This window comes from Pteropus medius, unplaced genomic scaffold (genome assembly GCF_902729225.1).
Source record: "Pteropus medius unplaced genomic scaffold, Ma_sr-lr_union100, whole genome shotgun sequence".
NCBI classification, from domain to species: domain Eukaryota; kingdom Metazoa; phylum Chordata; class Mammalia; order Chiroptera; family Pteropodidae; genus Pteropus; species Pteropus medius.
The window spans coordinates 29,045,945-29,073,175 of NW_024344378.1; the positions used below are offsets into that span (position 1 = coordinate 29,045,945).

The following is a 27,231-nucleotide window of genomic DNA, read 5'->3' on the forward strand; positions in this document are numbered from 1 at the left end:
TTATATTTTAGAAGTTTTAGGTGTCTTTATGTTCTTTTCTTCTATTTTCAATGCCACTTAATGCATTGATTCTTAGCGTCCCACAAAATTGGGGAAATATTAGGATAAACTTCTGTTACTTGTTATGAACCTAATTGCCCTAATATGCCTATGCTTTTTCATGCATTCTGATGACTTCCAAAAAACAGCTATGCATAGCAATTAGATGGAATGTACCTGTTAAAGTTTGTATTCAGGTAATGATTAGCATTCTCCCTCAACGCCTGAGTGTAAAACCAGCTTAATCCTAAATTTTTATCAAAATATTTTTATCAAGTGACCAAGAGACAATACAGAGAAACCCATTTTTTTGGCACCTTTTGTTTTTATACAATCCTGGGTAGGATTAAGATTAAGAAAATGTAATGCCATCAATACTAGAGTAATAATGTGTTTTCATTCCTTTCAAAAGATAAATCTTTGAACATTCAGCATTCTAAATTAGATAGCTAAAGAATATCACAATTTATGTTAATTTTTCAAAAATTATTGTCTGCAATGTTTTTGGCATCTTTACTTTTCAAAGAAAAAATTTCTTGGCTTTTCTCTACCCTCTGTTCTGAAAAGTCAAGAGTATTCAGTGTACTTTACTAGCCAAAGAGATGTCTTTGATTTAATAATATCCTGATATGCTTGAATGTTAGGATGTTGCCTCTAAGGGCTTTTAGAAAAGTTTTTCTAAAGTATGACATACACGTAGACACCTCTAAAGGCTTTTAAAGTCCAGAACTATAATGTTAAGTTTTTCCAATACATTTATATATGCCAGACATTGTGCTGAGCACTTAGTATTACCTCATTTAATTTTCTTGACAATCCTTTAAGGCAGGCACTATTACAATTCTCATTTTACAGGAAAAAAAAAATGCTTAGAGGGATTAAGCAACTTGACCAAGGTCACACAGATAAATGTCAGAACCAGAATTCAAACCCAAATTTTTCTGACTTCAGAAATGCGTCTCAGGATGAAAGAAATATTTCCCCAGGGAAATTCCACATAGATATATAACTGCTGAAGTCTGTCACCAATAAACTCTAGATTTATTGCTTGCCAAAACTGTTTTCGAAACTGTGCTTCCAGGCTTAATGACTTCTATACCTATAGAGTCCGAGTGAACATTCAATTTATTCCAGGTGAAATAAGACTGATTCTGTGATGGTTTTACATGAAAGAAATGACTCATGAATGGTAAAAGTTCAAACTCTGTATTGGCTTGCTAGGAGAACTATTTATGAAAAATGGGTCTTTCATCACTATTTCTACAGCCACTTTGAGTAAACGATAACAAGCTATTCTGGCTAAAATACTATTGACTTCATGTACCCACAGAACTAGATAGTCTAATGTGAGGACTTGAATTGGTGCATAAAATTTCTTGACATTCTTGGAATTCAACATGAAAGATGAAAGCAATAATAAGTAAATCAAGAGCAGCCAGTGTCCCCTGATACAGAGCTTAAATACTTATAATACACATTAACTTCCTAACTTCAACCATCATACAGGTAGCAAATCAGGAATTTAGTAACTGTCTGTAATTGGCTGTAAACAACAAAACTTCTGGAGAGGGGTTAAAGCTTTGAGCACCAACTATCAATGTGAGCAGCATTTACCATTAACTACAATATTGAGAATGAATGTATTGTTAGTGCTAAAAGGTGCCTGTTTTACTATCAACATTGAAATATTTGTTTTCATTCCCCCAAAAAAGTCAGTATTTAATGAATAAAAATACAGTTGAAAGCAGTACTTTGTTTACTTATGAAAACACAGACTTTCATGAATCACAAAATATTATCATTCACAATACTCTTAAGAGGTTGATTTCTGCCATTCTATAAGAGTAGAAATTATCATGCTTTGTTTTAGAGTGCATTCCTAGAAGAAGCTTGAAGAAAACTATAGTTCAAATTTTTTTCAGTCAAGGTCCCAACAAGAAATAGATGGTATATTCAAAAAGGTTTTATCTGGAAGAATTTAATGAAAGGGCATTTTCAGAACTGCACTTAAGGTTAAGGCAACCAGCAAAAGATATTGTGGCACCTCAGGACAGCAACAGGAAGCACCATGAGGGTTGGAATCATGGAACAAGAGCCGCCTGAAAGGAACTTTGTAGAGGAACTCAGCAATGCCAGCACCTGGCAAAGCAGGAAGGAGCAGAAGGAATCAATATTCTAGTCTCTTGTCTCCTTCCACCATGCAGGCATGAACAAGAAAGAAAGCAACTATGATTATCTACATAAATATCATAATATATACAATACTAAAAAGTAAACAGCACATAGGAAAAATTTATAACGTACAATAAATGGAGAATATAATACATCACCCATTTTAACATATAACATGAAGAATCTAATAAACCAATTAGCAAAACGACATAAACAGATTGTCTCCAAAAGAGAAAATACATGTGGGCTAGTGGACGTAAGAATGTTTAGTATAATCAGTAGTTAAAGAAATAGATATTAAAACCAAAATAAGATCTGTTTTTTCCTACTGAATTATCAAGAAAAAGAAAAAGGTAATGCTTAATACGAGCAAAGATACAGTGAAATAGGTCTTGCGTATATTTTTAGTACAAGTATAAATTGGTGCAGTATTTCTGAAAATTAATTTAACAATCATTCCACTTTCAGGAAATAGAAATGTAGATAAAGATCTAGGCACAAGGATGGGCATAACAGCTTTAATTATAATAGACAAAAAAGGAAGTAAGTGTCCAACATTAATTGAATGGTTAAGCAAATTGCACAGCATTCTTTCCATCAGATTTTGTGGAGGCATTAAAAACCATGTTTACAATGAGATTTTTTTTGTCAGGGTAAGCAAAAACGAAGTATGCCAAATTGTATGTACAATATGACCACAGCCATGTTTAAAGGAAAATACTAAAGGAAAAATGTCAAAATGTTAATAGTTGTTGTTTCTCTGGATAATGAGAATATGGTGATTATTTTTCCTTTTGCCTCTTATACTTTGTGTACTTTCCAAATATTCTAAAATGAGGATGTATCCATTAATATTTATTGAATTCCTACATCGCACCAGTCATTATCCTGGGACACAAAGCTCATGAGGCACAGTCCTTGCTTCAAGTTACTTATAATCTGGTATCTTATTTTTATATTGTAACTTCAAAAATTATAGAACAAGAAAGCTGTTGTTTATTTAACTAGAGTCAGTGAGTAGCATCCCATCAGTTTCTCATTTGATCTCTTCCCTCACACCACCTTTCCAAGCCCAGAGGCTTGGAATCCTGGCTGCTTCATCTTCAAAAATATATCTAAAACCCTATGCAAGGTAAATCAATAAAGCTTTCAGAAAAAATAAATAAAAAAATGTCTTTAAGGCCTTAGAGAAGGCAGAGTTCTTAAACAGGACACTATAAATGAAAAGAAAAAAGAAAAAAAAATGGTAAATTTGTTTGCTCACTATAAATGAAACAAAATGGTTAATTGTACTAAATTAAAATTAAAACTATTCAGCAAAACACATGATTAAGAGTAAAAAGGCAGGTCACTAAAGAGAAAGAAATTTTTACAATTCGTATATGACTCATATCCAGAATATATATAGAGCTCCTACATAGCAATAAGAAAAAGGCAGACAACCCAAGAGAAAAATGAGCAGATTTGAACAGGCAATCACAAAAGGATAAAATAAACATTGAAAGGTTTCTAAATATTAGTCATCATGGAATGCAAATGAAAACCACAATGTGATATCACTACATTCCAAATTAAAAGGCAGATATTAGCCGATGTGGACAAAGATAAGGAGCAACTGAACTTTCATACACCCCAGGTGGGAATACAAATTGGTATAATCACTTTAGAAAACCACTGGACATCTACTAAAGCTGAATATAGGAAATCTCACGATCCAGGAATTCCAGTAATGGGTATATACCCAAGAGACACACATGCAGATATTCTTCTCTTTACATTTGTAGTCGCCAAAAACTACAAACGATCCAAATGTCCATCAGCAGTAGAATGGATAAATACAGTTTAGTACACATGCATAAGGACTACTTTCCTGCGATGAGAATTAACTACAACTACATATAATAACATTTATAAATACCACAAGCATAATACCGAGTGAAAGAAGCCAGACACAAAGAGTACATACTGCATCAAAACAACTAAACTAATCTGTGGTATTAGATTCAGGATTACTGACAGTCCTCAGCAGGGAGTGCCTGAAAAGAGGGGAGAAGGTAGCTTCTGGGGTTCTAGTAATGATCTGTTTCTTAATCTGGCTGGTAATTATACTGGTGGGTTCCCTTTATGAAAATTCATGAAGGCATACTCTTTTATAAGTATGTTAAACTTCAATTAAAAATCACATCATATACAGTTATCTACATATGTGACATACATATATATACATACATGCACACACATATGTAAAATAGAATATAAATGTATTTACACACACACACATACACCATCCAAAATGTAACCACTCCTGACCTCTTCTACTGTTCTCTCCAGTCCAAGACTTCGGCAAAGTTCTTTGCCCTAAATCCTCTCTTGCATCCCTACAGTCTTCACCTATAGTCAGAATGATAATTTTTAAAACAGAAGCCAGGTCATATCTGCCCTTGGCTTATAACCAGTAGTAACTTCACATGTCAATCAGAATAAAATCCTCAGAGGAGATATATATTCCTGACAGCCTACATAAAATAGCCTCAGTACCCACACTTGTCACTTTTATCCCTTGACCCTGCTTTATTTTCTTTATAGCTCTCATCACCAACAGACATGTCATTTACTAGATTACTTATTTATAATTGGTCTCTCCACCACTAATATGTAAGCTACTTGAGAGCAGGGGCTTTATCTTTCTGCATTATGTCCCTAACATCTAGAACAGTGTACCTGGCATAAAGTAAGGAATGAATGAGTGAATGAATGAAGATAATCACCAAAAAACATAGAAAATAGAATGTCTATGTTTAGTCTACTTTTATAGGTTAGGAAACTAAAAGAATGAATTACATTAAGAAACAAAAAATGAAATTACTTGATGTTTTCGCAAGTATAAACCAGGTCTTCTTTTTTTCTCTCTCCCTCCCACACCCCGTTTCTTCTTCTGTCTTTCACCTACCCCATACCCACATATATACACATACGTGCACACGTGGGCATAGGTACAAGGAGAATGGAATAAGGACAATTCTCCTAATTTGTGGAAGTAAGAATGTAAACTCCCTTGGTCAATACAATTTATAGCCACTCTACTTACGTCATCATCACAAAATATATTCTATATTATATATACATATATGCGTATAATTGCAGAGATTGTATAATCCTAGTGGCTCAGAATAAAATTAGAATGTCATCCATGTGAAGATTCATTATATTGGAATTAGGCATTTTGTATGAGCCTTGTTTTGTGTACATATGGCATATGATAGTACATAATATACATCATAGTAAAGAACCTATCATTTTTCTTGCCTAGAATATATGTACTTAGGACATAGGGTTGCTCTCTTTGGCACTTTGCATAAGAAAAATTTTCAAACAAAGTAAGACCATTTTGTTTGGTCCATCAACAATCAGGCATTGAAGATGCATTTTTTGAAAGTGAATATGTCCAGAAATTGAGATTGTTTCAGTCAGAAGTCTGAGAACAGTCACTTCCCTGTTCTCAGAATGAATTGTAGAGCCCCTAGCAGGCAACGGTGTTTAATTTATATATATATCTATATATCTATATATATCTATATCTATGGATATATATATATATATCTATAGATATAGATATATATAGATATATAGATATAGATATAGATATAGATATAGGTATAGATATAGATATAGATATAGATATAGATATAGATATAGATATAGATATAGATATAGATAGATAGATAGATAGATAGATAGATAGATAGATATCAATTACTTTTTCAAAGGGCTGACCAGTGGGATTTGCCACTTGGCAGATTAAAAACGAGCTAAATGTGCAAATGTGCATGTGGGAGGAGGGGAAGTTCCAGTTTGGTTGTCAATCTAGTTGACTCTTCACTTCTGGTTAAAAAATTTTTTAAAAAAGGAGAGTTTTTGTACCTTTCAGTTACTTAATAGCTGACGACACACTTTTGTTGGTTTGTTTTTTATTTGAAAAAAAATGGGAAACAGTGATAAGACCCCAATATGTGCTCAACTGCTAGTATTAGTCTTCTTCACTTCCTCCCTCTCAGAAAGCAGTTAAGCATAACATCAAGCCATAACTTTAAGAATGGATTAGATAATAAAATGAAGCCCAAGATACATTGAGTGTAACGAGGCCAATGTCAGAAGATCATTTGTTCATCAAGTAGTTAATGTCTTTTAATAAGCAGAAAATGATGGTTAAAAGGAATGACGGCTTTTACTTTTAAGTGAGTGCAAAATAACTGTTAATGTCCGAGGAGAAAGCAATGCCGAAGTTCATTTTGAAGCTGACTTACAGATCAGGAGGGCAAAGTGTGAAGTAATGAGGACATGTGCATAACTCCAGTTAGGAATTGTGGCTTCATCTTAACCCTATGTCTTGAAAGTTGTATAACCTAGGGCAAGTTAACCACTCTGAATCTCAACTTCCTAGGGACGTAAAATGGGATGGTGAAAACACCTATCTTGCAGGGCTTTTGTGAAGATTACATGAGGTCTTAGATCCAAAAATGCTTTGTAGCCAAGAATATGTGGTGATAATGTATAGGATTATTACTGTTCTTAAATAATTCATTGACTACCCTTCTTGCCTTCTCTCTACCTCTTAAAGTCAATTCTCTAAGGTTTAGCTTAAGTTAACTAAAGTAGCTTGACCAATGTCACATATCTAGTATGTGGCAGTCAAGACTGGAACCCAAACCTGACTAATTCTTTTTCCTTTGTTAATTATTAACCTCTTACATTTTAACTGACTTTGCATGTCTGTGTTTGTCTTTCTATCCCTTTATACTTTGTCCTTGATATGCCTGTAATGAGTAGGGTAGAGGCCTATAACAAAGATGACTAAGGTGTGGTCCCTGTACTTAAGGAACTATTATAATCCATTGGCAGGAAGATAGATGACAGGCCAAAGATCTCTAAATAATATGGAAGAATTTAAGAGATCCGTAAGGGATGGAGCATCAGTCTCTTCATCTGTCACATGGGAATAATACTCTACCTTACAGCTGTTGTTAGGATAGATTGAAATTCTTGTGTCAAGTGTTTGTCAAAGACTGTGACTCATAGTAAGTGCTCAGTATATGGAATCTATAATGTTGCCAGTCCCAGGATAATAACTAAGATACAAAGCTAGAAAAGCAACTTGGCACCAGATTTTGAGAGCACTGAATGGCAGTCTAAATAAAGAGTTCGGTAAAAATAATTGTGCCAAGGTCAGTAATCATTCTGAAAGGAAATGAGAGTTGATGCTATGTCACATTACCTTTCAAAACTGATCGTAATTGAGATGGAGTTGGTGAAAACAGTTGGAACTAGTTTAAAGGAGATATTTATTTGATATACTAAAAAGAAAGATGATATTTTCAAGTTTGATGCCCTATACTTTTTCTTTCGTAGTAATTAGTGAATGCCAACGGCAGGAACTGGAGTCTGTGAGCTACTCTTCTCGCTACGCTCTGGGCCTCTTTTATGAGGCTGGCATGAAGATTGATGTCCCTTGGGCCGGGCAGTACATCACCAGTAATCCCTGCATACGCTTCATCTCCATTGATAACAAGAAACGCAATATAGGTCAGTACCCCCATTATTTCCCTTAAATACAGTAACAATGGTGGGTGTAGATCATGAAAAATGCTGTTTAATTGAGTGTTGCCATTCTGCAAAGAGCAAGCATTTAACTCCAAGCCACAGGGGATAAAATTTAATGTCACATTTGGCCAATAATAAAATACACAGTGAAACCAGCAAAGTTTTTCAGAAAATCATTCACCACATGGTTTGTATTACTGAGTTTATGAAAATAGTGTCAAAAGGTTTAAGATTTCAGAATGTCCCAATTTCTATTGCTTTAACATGGATCCATCTATATGCAAGTGTATCTCTCATCATTTGTTTCATAGTGAAGTTTGTTTTTTGTTTGTTTGGTTTTGTTTTTAAAATTTGATAAGCGCTGCTCTTGTTTCTAGTTTGCAGACTAGGAAAAAAAGGGGGAGTGAATTTTATGATGTTATGAAAATCCCTCACTTTAATATAATTGTATTTAATTTTTGTCTGGGAGACTACATTAAATTATTTTGTATACAATGTAACTAAATCGATAGGTAAAATGTTTCATAAGAGCTTTATTAGAATAGGATAAAATCGGCACTCTACTCTTTCTGTTGAAGTTAGTTATAAAAATTAGACTTGAACTGGAAGAATAAACGTAACTGGTTCATTTCAGACATAAAGGTGGAAAGTGTATTCTTATTCGTAGGATTGTGGTGATCCCTGAGATACTGCTTTTCATGGAATAAATTATAATCTAAAATGACTAAATTCTTTAAAAGAATTGTCGTTTCAATTTGTTACAGTGTTTTATGGTGCAGTGATGGCTTCATCGAGCCATTAGTTTGAAGTCTTGCTTGATAAAATCACCAACTAATGTCTCGTGGCTTGCCAGAACTTTATAATGATAAAACTGGGCTGCAGTATGGTTTTATATCAGAGTGCATGATCTTAAAAAAATGTTTCTTTTATAACTTAAAACTCCCTAAGGGCTAGACTGTTTATGTTAACATGATACCACATATATGTACAATCAGCAGTTCATGAAATGCCCTGTAACAGCAATAGACTAACCATTTTTAACTCTACAGCTACTTTGTTCTAAGGAAAGGAAAATAGCCCTTAATCTTCTCATGTTATACATCATGAATTACACATTCTCTTTTGTGTATTGCTTCATAAGAAATGATATCTGTTAGGATGTATGTAGTAATTTGTAATGGAAAAAACAAGTTAGACTTGTTTAAATAATGTAAGGACATTTGTTGCATTATCGACTATGGACTGAATTGTATCCCCCCAAAATCTATATGTTGAAGATCTAACCTCCAATATGATTGATTATATTTGGAGATAGGGCTTTTAGGAGGTAATTAAGGTTAAATGAGGTCATAAAGGTAGAATCTTAATCCAATAGAATTATTGGCCTTATAAAATGAGGAAGAGAGAGAGAGCTCTCTCTCCATCCTTATGCACACACCGAGGAAAGGCCATATGAGGATAGTGAGAAGGTGACAAGGTGAGCGTTCTGCGAGCCAAGAAGAGAGTCCTTACCAGAAACCAAATCAGTTGGTACCTTGATCTTGGACTACCCAGCCTCTAGAGCTGAGAGAAATAAATTTGGGGTATTTAAGCCATCCTGTCTATCGTATTTTGTTATCACAGCCCAAGCCGACTGATACATGATCTAAGAGGAAGCAGTTGGGGGACTTCAGGATTGGTTAATTTAAGAACTGGGCAATATCTTTTAGGACGTTTATCTTTCTCTGCTCTCTTTCACTCTTGATGTAGCAAAATGGGAATAACAGTTGGAGTCACATCTGGGCCCAACAACATGCTTAGGAAGAAGAGGGACTATTACTGTCTCCGTGCCTTTCTAAGAATCAAGAAAATCTTTCCAGAAACTGTTCAGCTGACCTGATTTAATCTTGTATCTTCTGGGTCAGAATTTGGTTACTCAACTAGTCTGAAACCAATCACAAGAAGCAAGAGGGGTGGGACGGCCTTGATGAGCCTAGATGAATTAAGATCTCCTAGAACTGGTATTAGGATAATCTTTTCAGTCCTATGCGGGTAGATACCTGAATAAAGTAGGGTTTTGTTAGGAAGAAAAAAAGTAGTGGATGATGGGTTGGCAACAAATAATGCCTATTATCTTCAAGTAGAGTCACATCTTATGTGGGAGGTAAAGTTCTAAAGTTGGCACACAAAGAGAAGAATTGTGCATATTCAAAATCTGAAAATCCCTTAAAACTACATGACATTTTGGAGAGTGACGTAACTTTCAGTATATTCAGTATTTTTCCAACATTCAATAGATCTCATTTTCTTTGGTAAGGCCAGATGAAATAGTTGGTTTGCATTTATAGGGCAGAGTGATATTTTCTACTATGAAAGGCACATAGGAAAGAAAGAAATAGCAGTCATACCTCCTAACATTAAGTTCTCTGTACAAATGGAGTGAGTTGGTGGGTGAAAGCACTTGTATTACACAATGCAGGAACAATTTATAAAATTAGAGTTATGCAAATTTGAAAGAGCACAACATAAAAATGTTAACAAATTCTCTCATGATTGACAGCATTTGAAATAATAGAAATACAAATAAATTTTTTAATATTAACACAGAATTTTAAAGCTGGAGGGATAGGTGAAATGGAAGCCATGTTTTTGCTACAGCCCATGGTGTTGCCACTTCAGGCAGCAAAGAAATACCTGCATTTCTGTGTCAGTTTTATGGAAAATTAATCTTAGATTATGCAAGTTTTAAATTATGGGAGGCCTCCAGTAATGGTGTTCCCTAACATCAAATCTAACTGCCTTGCATTTGAACTTTCTTCTCATTATCTGGGGCCAGAAAGCTAAGTGTGTCTGGTTGAATCCATATCATATAAATGTTCATATACTGTAACTCCACTGTTTTTTATTGATATTGATATTTAACTAGACCAGTAAGTGTTGTCTCTTTATGTCATTAACACTACCACACACTCACCCTTTATTGGGGTGTTTGATAGAATCAAGAATTAATACTGTAATACGCAGACCCAACCAACAAAGGAAAACATTTGTGATCTCTCAAGGAAGGGCAGCAACAAGATAGACAGAGGCTGGCAGAGTTGAGTCTACAAAATACAGTCTGTTGTTAAGTCTTAAAGAGAGCTAAAAGATTAAGGATTAGTGGTCCAAACAAGGCAAAAGTCAAAGAGTAATCATTTGTTAGCTGTCAGAAACAGGCAATACATGCAGAAAGCCACAACCAGAACCAAAGTCTCCTTAGACAGAGGGGTTAACTTCCAAGATGAACTAGACCCAACTTCAACTACCAATAGTTATGGATATGACCCAGTATACCTAGGTTTGTATTTCCCAAAATGTGTTTAATGGAACACCAGTTACTTGAGATACTCTATGGGAAGTGGCTCTGTCATCAAATAAGTTTGCAAAATGTTGCTGACTTTACCCCTATTTTGGAGAGCCTCAGGGCATATTATCCTGTTAAAAGACATTCCTATAGATTCCTTCTCACTTTGTTTAATCTGGAATTTCCCAAATGTACTTGACCATGGAATATTTTATTTGGGCATCACATTTAATATTCCACAGAAATGGTTTCCCAGACACACTTGAGAAACCTTGACTTGATGTTACCTTTGTGCTTCAGTCCTGGGTGGGAATTATAAGTCAGATGATGGAGGTGGGGATGTTTGTTACTAGAGATTTTTTTAGAGATGGAAGAAGCCCTGTTGCAGATAAACTCAAAACTTGGTGAGATTAAAATTGGACACAATTTATGTTGAAATAAAGTCTTTATTATTAATGTGGATAATTTTATAAAATATTAATAAGATTGTCAAAGTGGGAACAATTTGGACTTTAAAAGACCCAGATTCAAATTCTGAAACATGTTAATGATATGATCTTGTATGACCCTTGTAATTGTATATAACATTAGTTCTTAAAACAAATTCCCCCCAAAAATTTTAATGGGGTGAACATAACAGAAGTTAATTTCTTGCTCACTTCGCCCAACCAGGTGTTTATGAGGTGATTCAGAGACTCAAAGGCCTTTTGACTCTGCCAACTTCATCAGCTGGTCTACAGAGTCACTGTGCTCATAGGCATCAAATTGGTGGATAAGAAAGAGAAGGGATGAGAGCACATGGGATAATTTAAGGGCTAGACCTAGAACAGTGGACATCAGGAGTGCTCACCTTCTTTTGGTTAGAACAGTTATGTGGCAACACCTATTTGGAAGGGAAGCTGGAAATGTACCTACCTATGCATGTGGGAAGAATAAAAAGTGTGTTTGATAAACATCTAGCCAGTTTTTGCTATAACGCTTAGCATAGGTCTTTCTGTGAAAGAAGCAAATTAGACCTATATGATTGATAATAGATTTCAACGCAAGTAAAAATCATTCAACAGGTAGTCGTCACCTAGGGCAAAGACTAAGAATGAATCTAAGGCTGGGTCTAGACTCAGCAGAAAAGGATTCTGCCAACCATTAGCAATGTGGCGGGCATAGGGAGTAAAGCCACAAATGAAATACATTTATCTCCTCTGTAGGAAAGCACTCGTGTGTTTCTCCTTTGCTCTCATCCGACTACCACACTCACAACATTTCTAACACCAGACATATGGGTTTTTCACACATCAAGCAATTCTGTGACACCAGCTGGGTATCTTACAATTCAATTTAGTTTTGACATTATCTGCCTGGGGTTAGCATCAGATTCCATAGTCTAAGGGTTCAGTTTCACAAGACTGTCCCCACTTCAGATGCCAATTGCAAGTCCCAGGTTGCCATCTGTACTTCTAACTGACTAGCTATACACGAAGCTTCTCATGACTCCTCCCTGGGTTCAATAACTTACTGGAATGGCTCACAGAACTCAGGGAAACATATCTACATTGTTGTAAAATAAAGAATATGATATAGGAAACAGATAAACAGCAAGATGAAGGTGAGATCCAGAAGAGTCCCAACTGCAGGAGCTTCTGTCCCTGTGGAGTTGGGGTGCACCACCCTCCTGGCAGGTGGAGTGTTCACCAACCCAGAAGCTCTCCAAACCCCATATTATTCAGATTTTTGTGGAGGCTTCATCCCGTAGACATGATCAATCATTAATTCAATCTCCAGCTGCTCTCCCCTTCCGGGAGGATGGGGATAGGGCCTGAAAGTTCTGAATTTCTAACATGTCCTCTTTTATCTGGTAACCAGCCCCAGTCCTGAAGCTATCCTAGAGCCCACCAATGAGTTGCCTCATTAGAACAAAAGACACTCCTATCACCCAGGGAATCCCAAGGGATTTAAGAGCTCTGTGTCAAGAATAAGGATCAAAGACCCAATATTAGAACAAAAGATGCTCCTAGTGCTCATATCACTTCGGAAATTACAAGAGTTTTAGGAGCTCTGTGCCAAGAACTGAGGGGAGATATACATAGATCTCTCCAAAGATTTTAAATTTGGATTCAGACTGGCCAGGAGTCAAACTTCCTACATTCAGCTCAGTTTACCACTTACTCATTGCGTGAATTCGGATAATTTTTTTAAACTGCTTACTGATTAATAAGATGAGGATTATGATACCAACCCTAAAAGGGTTGAGGACAAAATGGTTTAAACATATAAAGAACTTCGATTGCACTTAGTAAATATTAAGTCTGTTGATGGTACCTATTATTATATTTAGTAATTTTAGCCTTTTATTTGGGTATTATATTTTTAAAACAAAGGGCATAAATAATAAAGCTTAATTTAGGTAAATGCAATCCTGTTACTAGTACAAATAGGAGTCAGGAAGGCTTAAATAAAATGTACAAATTACTCTGCAAATTATTAGTCAGAATTTAGCATCCTTCTCTGTTCACCATCTGGAAGAGTATTAATGATCAGTAAAAGACCAATAGGCAGCAATCTGAGGAGATTAATGTAATCTCCAACTCTGGAAATATAATGGCCAATACCATACCTACATAACTTTCAATATCTCATCGAAGGAAACAATCTAACTCATCCAAAAAGAAAACAAACCAGTGAACAAACTTTTTCATCACATGGAATTTTTACTTACAAGGATTTTATTGTTAGGATCCTTGAGTAACAAACACAAACATAATGTATATTGCCTTTAATAGCTGTTTCACAAAAGATGCAGAAATATTATTTCTTTTGGCTGTTTATTGCATCAACTCTTTGTAAAAGACAGCAGCATAATGTGAAATTCTGTAAATAATTGAGATGGGCTTCGGGCCTTAAATCCAGTCACCTTGTGTTCACTTAAGGGAATTTCTGATTATTCCGATTAAGCAGATAACCATGGAATTGCAAGACAAAATGGCCTGCTTTAGGATTTAAAAAAATGTGGAATTATTTGTCCAAAAACTTGTAGAAAATGCAGTCCAGAGAGATAACACTTTATAAGTAGAACAAAAACAAAAACAAAAAATGAGGGAGAAGAAAAAAAAGGGGGAAAGGAAGCCAGGAGGAAAGGAAAAGAACTATAGGTATGAAAAAACTGTCGAGTTTCCAGTTCAGGCTTTTGTTTTAAGGTGCCAAATCTGGAAGCAGAGCTCTCAGATAAAATAGCATTCATCATCTTAAAATAATAAACAGTAACCAGTTACGAAGTTAAACAATTCATGATATTGTCTTTTGTATAATAGATATAGTCATTTGTAATCAATTTATGTAATGATGCTGTCCATATAAATCTATTAAAACAATTTAATAAATAGAAACAAATCAATTACAAATTTCCATCTTGTTACACTGATACCATAGAATGTCACATGATTGTAATATCAAAATCTTGGGATAATCTCAAAGAAGAATATATATGTGTATGTATACATATATAAATGTATTTATTTAAAATATGTGTATATATAGTATATAAAATAAATATACATTAGTTGTCATTTAAATTAATAAATACAAATTATAAAATAGACTAATCTTATTTTACATAATATTTGCCGCTTCTTAAAACAAAAATGAGCTTTCTTTAGAAAATGAAATAACTCAGCCATTTTGTAAGGGGAACATTTGCACACAAAGTAAAAACAAATAACGGATCCCTTTCAGCCTCTGGTTTCCCTATCAAGCTATTCTCAATGGGAAAGATTTACATCTAAAATAACACTTGTCCTCCCACTTGCCAAGCAAGTTAACTCAGTATGAAAATCAATGCCAGAGATGGAGGGAAAGTGGAAAATCAGCTAAATATATAACATCAAAAATAAACTTTAAAAATATTCTATGGAGCATATAACCAGGGAAAAAAATGTCTTATGGAAGCTCCTTTCAGAAAAATTGAATTAAAAAATATTTGATTTATATGTTTTGAATTCTCAACTTATTCAGTTGAACAATTATTTATAAATCTGTATTGAATGCCTCTGTGTGCCAGGCACTGTAAGAACCGAGGATTTCGTAGTTCTTGCCCTTGTAAAACATAAAGTTCCATGAAGTCTATTCAGATGAGAATTCTGAAGGAAATAGATTCCTGAGGTTCTGTTGGACTAATGACTTGGAGTTAAGTAAGAGTTCTCATAAATATAAATGGATGCACTGATAAATACAATATAGAGAGCATTAACTCGCATCTCTAATCAAAAAGAGGAAGAGTCGTGTTGCCTCATGATAATATTATGAGCTTTTAAAAGAACACTTAATCTTTCTTTTGGTGAAAACATGAAAGATGGGGACGATGGGACATTTAAATCCATAAATAAATCAGAAACTTTAGTATGGCTCATTATTTAACTTTCTTCTGGGACTGCTAAAAAGTTCAATATAATTGCATATAATTCATGAAATGTCCAAAAAGCAGTAAGCAAAAGGGTAAAGAGAGGCAAATTGCTTTGCCTAAGTGTACAGCTGCCTGGCATTTCTGTAACTATAACCAATTTCAAATCACAGATTTATATAACATCCACACTAAGAAGTGAGTCTTAAATATTAACTACTCTAACTCTCTTTTTGTTTCAACATTCCACTTTTGTGTTCTGCGTGCCCTTCCCTCTGAGAGTGGTATTTTCTTTTATAGTATCGGCCTGAACTTGTGGCTGTCAGGCTGAGATTTACAAAAGATCTTTAGATTGGCCAAGAATTGGTTCAGAATACAGGAGCCAGATGTGTAGGTGACTAGGTGTCGTTTTTATCCACTATTAGTGGTAAAGAAGAGGGAAATGAGAATCAGATGACTGTTGATGATGAATAAATGTAAGCTCTGAAATTCACAGGTCATAGATAAGAGCAACAAAAACGGATGGAGGCTGCTGTCACTGCTGCCAATTTAGAAAGAAAACAGCAAGGAAAAACCCTCTGTTGGTTTTGTAAGTTGCCATGTATAGCAAGGAGGGGAAAATCAGCAAAGGTTCACCGGTGGAAATAGCCACAACCCCTCTGACCTCTCCATTAACAAAGGTCATGTAACTAGGTGTGTAGCTATTGTCTAATGAAGAAACTGCTATATTAAATGTAATAACATCAAATTTTTGCCGTTTATAATTATAGTCCTTTTAAGGGATGGTTCTTATGTCTGAAGAGATTTGATACCAGTTTGGGAGCGAGGAGAGCTAAATCGTTTTTGCCGAATTGGGGAGAAATTTTCAGACATGGGAGACATGTCTGAGACAATGGGGAGGGAAAGGAGCAGAGAAAGGGAAAGAAGTAAAAGGAAATTAGATGTTGAGAGGCTCTGGCTTGACCTGAGGGCTGACTATGTAGATTTGTAACTTGTTGGTTGTATCATTTACTTTGTGACCCCCTTTTGCAACTCTTTACAATCTCAATGTAGTTCTGGATTGAGCAACGGCTTTAAATCCATGGTTGCTTTTTATTGGGGAATTGTGAGGTCGTCAGATAGTCCAGGCACTTTTTGGAATATCTAGGATGAAATTAGATAGGAACTTTATAATTTCTTCAGGTTAGGTTCTGTGCAGAAATTTGGAGTCAGATGACTATATGGCAAGCCTCGCATCTGTTTGAGAACTTTATCCTGAATCAAGACAGAACTCCTCATCCTCTGGACCTCAAATAAAGCAAGCTTGACTTGCTGTTTCCGTCATACCTGCAACCATGTCAATCTGTTGAGAGGGCTGCTGGAAATTGGAAAAAGGCTCTTTCTGTGGAACTAAACTGTTTTGAAGGATCTTGAAGTTAAGTCCTTACTGGGGTCTGAAGTGAAGCTGTCAACACCCCGGATTGGAAGCCAGGGCTCAAAATGATGTGCTCTGTTCTGCTTCTCAGACAAGTGCCTGGTTTTCATCATTCTGGAGGCATCTCAAAACCTTTGCAAGTTGAGAACAGTCTTGTAAAACTGTGTAACTCTCAGACAGCTTGTGAACCTCAGGTCCCAGGAGACAGTAAAAACTTGTTGAGCTGGATGTGAGCTTGACAAGTCTTCATTCTGGTCCTTTTTTATCTGGAACCTTTTTCATCTGGTCCTTTTTCATCCCAAAGAGGTGGGAACTTTCCTTTGCCTAGAGCTTTCTCAGAAAAGATTTCACCATTTTCCTCACTGTTAAGAGTCCTTCCTCAGATCAATCTAAATGTCTCAAGGGTGAAAAGGATTGATATGCCCTGTTTGCAAAGTTGGCTGCTTTCTCTAGAATTAGAAACTCTCTCCTTTAGTGGGAATACATGCCACTATCCATCATACATGCTGTCCATCACTCGACTCCTCTTAATCAAGATTGAAAATAAGAAATAGATAGTAACATCATGTCATAATAGGAGTGGGTATTCAGTGCTCAATAAATATTTGCTGAGCCAGTTGTCCCTTATGCAGCTCTGAGATGCCCTTCTCTGGTCTTGAAATAATATTCAGATTTAATACTTCAGCACTAGTCACCCACTTAGGCAAGGTAAAGTAATGGCTACTTGGCAAATTGTTCATCCCTAAGGCAGTCTAGGTATCTGTTACCATTGCCCTTAAAATCATATGAAATGAATGAGCCCTCTAATTGCTGAATCTAGAAGCCATTGAAAAGCACGTGTGAGCTCTTGGCAATTACAATGATTAGAAGACTCTTTTTGAGGCTCTGCACTATGCCTGAAACACTGGGAATACTTAACTATTATAATCTCAGGGGTATTGCCAGTAAGACATGGAAGTTTTATGGAGCCATCTTCCCGAAGAGGTACAAGTCTTCTCAGTAACAATTTTACCATGGTCTCTAGGGAGGATACATCTGCTTTGAATGATGCCCTGTAACACAGACCTTGATTTCCAAGATTACACTTCAAAGGATCCCGCTGTTCTCTTTGTGGAAGATATTTCTTTTTAATACTTGGTTAAAGAACAACTGTGTTCCAGCTGAGATATGTAACTTAGAAAATATGTGATAAGTTCTGCAAATATGCCATTTCTCTGCCACAGTTTAGCAGTTATCTCTTTTTTACATCAGAGTGATATTAAAATGAAGTGATATCTTGTGTAGGAACCTTGCCATAAACGATGAGTTCATATTAACCCAGATTGGGTGAGTGATGAATTCTTTATTGTATTATCATGCATGGTCAAAAATAACCAATATTATCCAGCATGGTTCTATGGACTTTGCAGTAACGCAGACCTAGTTTCAAACTGTAATTCAACACTTAGAGTGAACCATATCATATTGCTGTCTTTGTAGACTAAAATTGGTCAAACACTAGCATTTTCATGTGACCATGAAAATAGCTCTGTGACCATGATTTTCTTAATCTCTCTAAGTTTCACTTATCTGTACTATAAGTATAAGGTTAATTATGTCTCCTAATTATGAAAATGTTAATTATGAAATGTTATGAAGGTTGAATGACATAGTATATCCAAAACGCCCAGTGCCATGCTTGGCACATAGTAGGTACATAGTAAATGCTGTCTTTATGGTTTTTTCACATATAAATTATCTTATGGTTTTGTTCTATTAGTTATATAAACTTTCTTCATTGAGAAAGAGAAGGAAAAATGCCAATAGTGCAAGTTTAGTTAAATTATATTATCTTTTTTTGAAAAACAGTAACAGACATTAGAGTAGTTAAACAATATCTCGTTACCTGAATAAGATGTTAAACTTAAGTTAGATGCCATTCTTTCTTATTATGGAACCTCAAATCACTTTTTGATTTAGAGTAGTTGCAAAAAATTTACACTATAACATATCTGAGAAGTGTTAGACACTATCAAGTAAGCCATCAGCAAATCAAAGGGTAGAGACTAATTCAAGAGCAGGTTTCAAAGTCTGACTGCAGAATCTCACTACAGGAAATCGCTTCATTATGTTTCATAAATACTTTATATCAGTTAGCATTATTAACACTGTCCAGAGTCACCAATCCATCACTTTGCCCAGAAGTGACGTTATTGAGTCCATTTAGCCCAAAGAGCCCTTTAGTTTATTACCAGTGACTTTCTTATTATTAACTGAGCTGAGAAAGCTTTGCTATGCCCTCTAAGATTATACGTGGGCCCTGCTGTTTTTAATGATCATTGCCCCTACAGAGGTCATATATGTGCTTATTTAGGTAACGAGGAGAATCCACGTATACTGTACAGGACATTGAATTCCTTGCATAATATGAATGAATATTAAACATAGGAATATGAAAAGAATATTGCAATTTCATTAATATGTATAACTGACCTGTGGGACTAGGGGAATTCTTCAGTAAAAAATATTACAAATCCATGTTTGTAAAAATGAAGTATCTCTGAATTTAAAATATACTTTTTCTCACTGAACTATATTTCTATTATACAATATACCTAGTGATTTTTTTGTTGTTGATGTTATAATCTTTACGTTATTTAATAAAGTCAGAAAAGGCATTTCAGAACCTTGAGCTCTGTTGAACCTAATCTACTCTTTTTTATTAAAAATGCCTATTTGTTCCCTTTCCCACTATCTATACTCATAATAGTAATTTCTCAGGAGTAGCTAACAATATTATAAAGATTATAGTCTCTTTGACTTAAGAATTTTCTCCAAAGTACTCAGACTCAATTTTGTTTTTTTTTTTTTCCTGTCAAAATTTAACAGGAACAATAATTCCACTGGTCTTATTAGTAAAAGAGATAAGAATGTCCACAGTAAACCAGTAAGTTTCCCCTATGAAAAGGGCTAGAAATATTTTGACACAATCATAAATAAAAACTTCACTATCTGATCAGTCTCAGTCTCTCAAATTCAACATTTTATAATGTCAAGGCAAAAACTTCTCTTTAATGCACCGAAAAAACTAGAGCAAAGCTTTATGTCAAATTCTCCAGCCCAGAGATATATTTCATCTGTTCACAAACCCTTTTGAACAGTTACAAATCTAAAGCTGAACTCAATTACGCAACTACAGCGATAAAGTGATATCCTTAGAGGCAAACCAGTATGCTGGCTTAAGGGGAAAACATTTCCCAATTCAGGAAAAGAGTCCAATGATAATACCACTTAACACACAAAATTTCATATAAGGCACTATGCTGAGTAGGCCGAAATAACAATGTATAATAAGGGACGGCTGCTTCTTGCTGGTGAGTATTGGGAAAGTGGAGCATTTCAGTGGACTGTCATCATAGAAAACCAGGGCTTTCTTACACACTGTGGAAGAACTCCAGGGAGGGCTGGAACACCAAGTGCGAGTTAGGACAAATCCTCTGCTCTAGGGACCTGGGTAGGGCCCAATTAAAGGACTATTGAAAACCTTTCTTTTTTTTCCTTTTGCCAGTGCCAATAAAAGCTACAACAGGCTGAAAATCTCCTTGTGTCTCAGGATAAATAGATGTTTTCATAAAACTTGGGAGGTCTTAGCCAGAGAAAAAACTTCTTTCAAACAGATCCCAAAATATATGCAGTCCCACCAAATGTGGCCCCTTTTTTTAAATGAACAGAATCTATGAAATTTTAAAGGGATTAATGCAAGGAGCATGGAGGAAAGATTATTCTAGTCTTGGATGGCAAGTAGAAGTCAGAATATGCTTGTCAGAGTTGTGTTATTCTTTTTTTTTTTAATAACTAGATATATTATAATCAAACTTAATATGTTCAGCACTGGCTCTTGATTGCCTGCTCTCGAAATTCAGAACATCTTCTTCCTCCAGTCTTCTCTGTTTCTGAAACCAGAGCCACCAATCTCCTATCTCCTTAAGCCAAAAATCAGGAATCATCCTTTGTTTCTTCGTTTCCTTCACCCCAGTATCCAATCTGTAACAAAATCATACTGATCTCACTTTCAAAATAGCAGTGAACTCACTTCTCTTCATCACCACTGTCACAACCAAGGCACCATCCTATTTTAACTGGCCTCTCCACACCTGCCCATTTTCAGTTCATTCTTCACATAGCCAGAAAGGTCTTCTTAAAACGTAGTATTTGTTCATGACACCCACTTTCCCATTCAAAGTCCCTTAATGGCACATGGAACTAAATCTCAAATCCTTATCATGATCTATAAGGTTCTGAAAGATCTAATACAAGGGTCACAAACTTTTTCCTTAAAGGCCAGTTAGTGAATACTTTAGACTTCATGAGCCATACCTATGGTCTCTATTGCAGCTACTCAGCTCTACTAGTGTAACGTAAGCTCTAAGTATTATATAAGGAATGGGCATGACCGTGTTCCAATAAAACTTTATTTACCAATACAGTGCCAGGCCTGATTTAGCCCAAGGACCTTAGTTTGCCAACCCTGATCTAGCCCATGCCAATCGCACTAACTCTTCATTTCTTAGCTTCCTCAACTCTCCAGTCACCCCTCTCATTCCTGCCATGGTTTTTCCCACTCAGGACCATTGTCTATTCTGTTCCCTCTGCCTAGTCTGTCTCAGTTTAAATGGCACTTCCAAAGAAGCCATTTCCGAATTCCTAATTTAATTAGGTTTTCCTTTTGTACTTTTTTATAGCACCCTATGTTTTAATTTTCAGTAACTATATATTGATTTACGTGATCATTTATTTAATGTCTGTTTCACATTCAAATTATAAGGACCATCAATGGAAAGACTGAATTTACTTTGTTCATCTTTGAATCTCTAGGACCTGGCACAGCGCTTAACATACAGTAACTTCTCAATTAAATATTTGTTCAGTGAAAAATAAATTAAAGAGAGCTAATCAAAACATGAAAGAGGAAAATAAAAGATAACAATTTGGGGATCTCAGATCTGAAACCTGAGATGCTTTTAAACCCATTTATCCCCAAGCTATATGATTTTAAAAGTTTCTTTTAAGTACTTTAGATAAGATATATGTACAAGTCAAGGTAATTAATAGGCATACCCTCAAATCTTAATGCCACAAAGGTACTCGTGGTTGACACATTGTGCTTTACACAAAGTCGCATTCAGGTTGAGCAGCTCTATTTCTTATAGCTCTGCCATGTAGAACCTAAGCCAGGAAGGTCAGCATGGAAGTAAGAAAGCAATGGAGAAGACACACAACTTTTGACAGTTGGGACTAATGACACACGTTACTTCCCCTCATAGTCCACTGTCTATAACAAGTTACATGACTGCAGCTTAACTACCAAGTATACTGAGAATTGTTAGGGAGCATGTAGAATATTTGGTGAGCATGAATTATCTTTGCCAGAGAATGTAAAAAATAGTTCAAATATATTTAATAATATCAAACAAAATTGGCTATATGGAGGTACTATAAGATTGATATACTATAGAGTATGTATTTTACCAAATTTAAAAAGCTTTTCTTAATTAATTACTTCTTTTATAGTAATATCTTACTTAGTAGTAATCATTAGTGACTCACTCTCATGTCTTCCCCAGACATTTCTCTGCAAAGATTTAATGTTAAGTAGAGCAAAATGCTCATTTAAAAAATTTTTATCTTTTGGCCATGATATTTCAATATACTCTATAAGTTTGGGTCATTTTAAAAGAATTCTGTGGCACATTTCTTTTTGAAGTAAAGGATTAGAATCCAAAAATTGACTGTAAGGGAATAATCTTTACAAGGAACAGAATATATGTATGTTCTCTTTGCTCCTCAAATTATTTATGTCTAGATAAGTTATTCTTCAGTCATATATTCAATGAATATTTGCATCACTCCAACTATTGGCCAGACACTGTTCTAGATCTTCAGGTGGATAAGACGGCCCTCCTAGTGCTTACATTCTACAGGGAACATTAAAACATAATCCAGGTTAATGATAAAAAGTCAGAATTCTTTGTAAGCAAAATTTCAACAATGTTTAACCCGATATTCGCTTTTTTCCTTATTTTATTTATGCAGACTTTTGAGGATATATATTTTGAAGTCTATGCAATAGAATGTTTGTGGAATTGGAGTACTGGTTTCTCCATGAGACATTGCCTTTTCATCTGATCAGTAATCCTAGACAGGTCTCTAACAATCCTTGAGTTACACTTATAGGAATATAAAAATATACCTTCTTTGAAAGGGACAGTAAGTAATAACTTTGAGGCCATATCTTCTCCATCAAAGAAAGTGGAAGGAATTTTCCAATATGAGATCAGTCTTCTGAGGTTTATCTTCCTTATTTATATAGCTTGCCTGAATGTATTCCTCTGGAGAGGTCTGCCTCACAAAACCAGATCTGCTTCTTGCACATTCAGATGAAAGTAGAAGCCTAAGGAATGATAGAGAGCGATGGACTCAAACATGGGTTCTTGGCCAAGTAGAAAAGTGCCCTGGCACAGAACTTCCTAAGGCACTCTGTAACAGGGATTCTGTTGATCTGCAAGGATTTATCTTTGCTGTGGAATTTAGAAATCTTGTCTCCTTGGTTTGCCACAATGGAAAACTTCAAGAAATTGCTTACTTTAAAACGGTCAAAATTATTTGAAAATACTTGGAATTTCCAATTTACTAGTTAAATGTGATCGGAATAATCAAAGAAGTCTCAAGTCCTGAGAATGGAGGAGTCGGGGGAAGCATTATCTAATATCCTATGTAATGCAGAAAGGCTTAGGAATCGTGAGCTCTGATTTGCACAATGCATGTCTGGGTGTGGGGGAATCACAGGTCTGCCTCACAGCCTCTCCTCCTACCCTCCCTCTTACTATGTGAATGTGTACTTGCATATTCTCTTGTGTGTGTGTCAATTATGTCTCAAATTACAAATATGAAATATGTTTTTTTTTTCATTTACAACTTATTTCTGTATAAGAAGGAAAGAGAAGTTTTCTATAGTCTGAATTTAGAACAACTTTTGTCAGGAGTTTGAAATGTAAAAAGAATGAAATTAAAAACCAGACCAATGTTGTTCAACCTTTTTAAAACTCCACACCCATAATCTTTATTAAACCAAACAGTGGGAGCCAGACACTGTGCTAAGTGCTTTACTTCTTTTATTGCATTTTATCCTCACAACAACTCTGTGTAGTAAATATTATTATATTTTTATAGATGAGTAAACTAAAGCTTAGAGAAATTAAGTAAAACCTGGACTACAGCCCAACCTTTGTCTGTCTCTATATCATGCTTCTTTGATAAAAGTAAAAATCTCTATTCTGGAGAGCCTAATAAAAACTCCTCAGAGAGACTTACCTCTTGCCCCACCATGCACCCTAGAACACACTGAGATTGACGAATACTTGGAGACTAGGCTTTTCTTTTTCACATTCCTCCCCAACCTGTACTTTCTGTCATTTGTATATTGAAAATAACAGTGACTTTTAAAATGTTTTCTGTAAAGATGAGATTATAATACTGAATGTGTTATTTTGAATTCCGATTACTCCCCTCACCCCCTTTCCAGATTTGGGTTAGCCAAATTCTCAAGCATGCTTCTATCACCAGCCCTAGCAGTCCACCACCAGCCCACCATCGAGAGTCTTGGAAATGGAAGAACCTTGGAAACCTAGTTCTACCATTGATCACATGGCAGATGGTGTTCACACTCATGGCACGCTTCATGAGGATCATCCAAGTTATTAATTAGGGATCCTGAGAGGCCTACTGTCCTCTTACATTCAAGGTCACATATATCAAAATACGGATAAGCAAGACTAGTGTTATTTCCAGAATAAACTTGAATCCAACTTTAATATATCTTTAAAAAAGCAAAATATTTTCAATCCTGGGTATATTAATTTAACTATTGTTAGTTACATATGATTTTCCACAGAGCTCTAACACTTGTGAACTATTCATCCATTTCAGTACGTGAATCAAGTATCTGTGGTATGTCAAGAAGTGTTCTAGGTAATAGCAGAGCTGAAACTAGACTAAACAACATAGTGCTTAAAAGTGGGATGGAGGTTAAGGCCCTAAAATCTAGAGCAAACTCAAGGATTGAGAAAGCTCAGACAAAGTGAAGTGTTTCTATCACATGGTCTTGTGAATTCCTAGTTTTAGTTTCTTCTTTAAGGACCAGGAATTTCTGCCGTAGTGACAACATGAGTGGTTAGGAAAAGAATGAGCTTTACTTCTCAAATTGTCACTGCCACTTGGACCTCCATTTAGTAAATTAGTAGAAAATTAAAGCTGAAAGGGATCTTTAAAAAGTGGACTTGTCTAACCCCTCTATTTCATATACATGGAAGCTTAGGCCCAAGAGATTTTCTCATAATTATGTGTTCAAGCTTTCTGAAGAAACTGGTAAAATCTAATCTTTATGTACTAGCAATATAAATTAAGATTAAAGGCAGATGGAAGAAGAATAGAGAAGAAAGAAAGGAAACTGATATTCATAGGACATGCGTACATATGCCAGACACAGTACTAGATATTTCACATGTTTAGGATAGTTTAGGTTGGAAATGAGATAAAACTCAAGTCACATAGTTTAAGCAAAAAAAAGGGGGGGGATGGTGGAATTTATTAGTATTGTTCTTGAAAAATCCAGGAGTAAACTTCAGACATGTCTAGATTGATTCCGTCAACATCTTGAAGCCTTAACTTCTATCAGTTTCTCGATTTCACCTTTTGCTGGATTGGATTCATTTATGGTGACACCCAGTAATACCAAGTATTTCAGTGCCAAGTCACCAAAAAACAAAACAAAACAAAACTCATTTCCCCAAAAGCTCAATAATTTAATCTCATTGACCTGATTGGCTTGACTTGAGTTATGTACCCATTGTTGAACCATTCTCTATGACCAGTAGGTATGGATTAACTGATCAGTTTAACCTAGACCACCCGTATCAAGGCTGAAAGCGGAGGAGGGGTGATCCCCTAAAACAGAATTTGGGTATGGTTGCTGAGCAGATGATGTTCCCTCCATGATCCTCATAACTAGCCTGGAGGTCGTTTACTATACCATGTCACTTCTCCAAGAGATACTGGGCTTCTTGAACATATTAAGTAGATTAACAAGCAGAAGACCTTTACAACATTTGTGAACTGGTTTGAGTTTCTTCATGACCCAAAGCCAATCTAGTAGAAAAAGAAATATTGAGGTGAATTTGTGTAGCGAATATGTATATTTTTCTCCCTTGAACTAAGAGTAATTCCTTTCCATCCTGCAGACCCAGTCCCACTTGTTATTCCTTACCCTTAAATGTCAGCCTTTTTCTCTGATCACCTTGTCTATTATGAAGTCTTATCTATTTTGAAGATTTGACTCAAACCTTGATTCTTACATATACTCCACATTCAGGACTTGGAGATGCCCCTCTAATTAGTACAAAATTATCACCAGTGGCCCAGCTCAACCTTGTTTCCACCATCTTGACCCCATCTTAAAGCCTCTAACATCTAGCACTCACAGGTATTGCGGAAATAGGCAATGTGTTGTTTATTATTTAAGTACCTTGGATTACTGGTAAATGTTATCATTTACTTTCTCAGCTGGCTGGAGAAGTCAGAACCTACTCTTCTGTGAACAATTTTCAGTTGTTTACTGTAAGATTATTTTCTGAATCTGTATACATTTACTTATACTGAGCTATGGGGAAACATCTTCCGAAATTAGAAGTATGAACTTGGGGGAATGCTCATTTTATTTTCGGTTCATCGTGTGAGGTTTTACACAATTGTTTATATTTAACTAAATGCCTATCAGAATGGTTAGCTTATACTGAATTGTTTACAGGATGTCTGTGTGTCTTGTTAAACATGAGAAATCCAAACATATGTAGCTTGGAATAACAAGGATTACAAACATGCATGTGTATCGGCTTAAAACTTCCCTTCCTAGCCTTTATTTAAATGGCAAATGCATACATTCACAGATATGTTAATATTCACAGGCCTAGAAAAAAAAAGTCAAAGACCAAAAGAAAAGAAGAAAACTAATAAGCATGTTAGTGTTTTTTTAAAGCTAGCACTTCCAACAAAATGATGGAAAAATTTCTTAGGGTCGCATATAGAACTACAGCTATAATTATTCATCTGTGAGTATTCAATTCTTTCAGATTTTAAATGTGCTCTTGTTTTGTCCAGTAGAGATGACTCCCTTCTATTTATTCAATACACGGAGGAAAGCTTACTCTACCTATCCACACCCACTAGGTGCAGACAGACAACATGGAGTCCTCTGAGAGAAAG

The 27,231-nt window shown here is 35.5% G+C and overlaps 1 protein-coding gene across 2 annotated transcripts in view; it reads left to right on the forward strand.

Moving 5' to 3' along the window:
* RNLS (renalase, FAD dependent amine oxidase) overlaps positions 1–27,231 on the forward strand; it is a 258,769-nt gene that overhangs the window by 197,338 nt on the left and 34,200 nt on the right. Inside the window, exon 5 of one of the 2 annotated variants that reach the window (XM_039871791.1) lies at positions 7,618–7,791. The exons of the other annotated variant lie outside the window; for it this stretch is intronic. Within the exon in view, the coding sequence (XP_039727725.1) occupies positions 7,618–7,791 (174 nt within the window). The remainder of the gene's footprint in view (positions 1–7,617; positions 7,792–27,231) is intronic. 2 annotated transcript variants of the gene reach the window in all.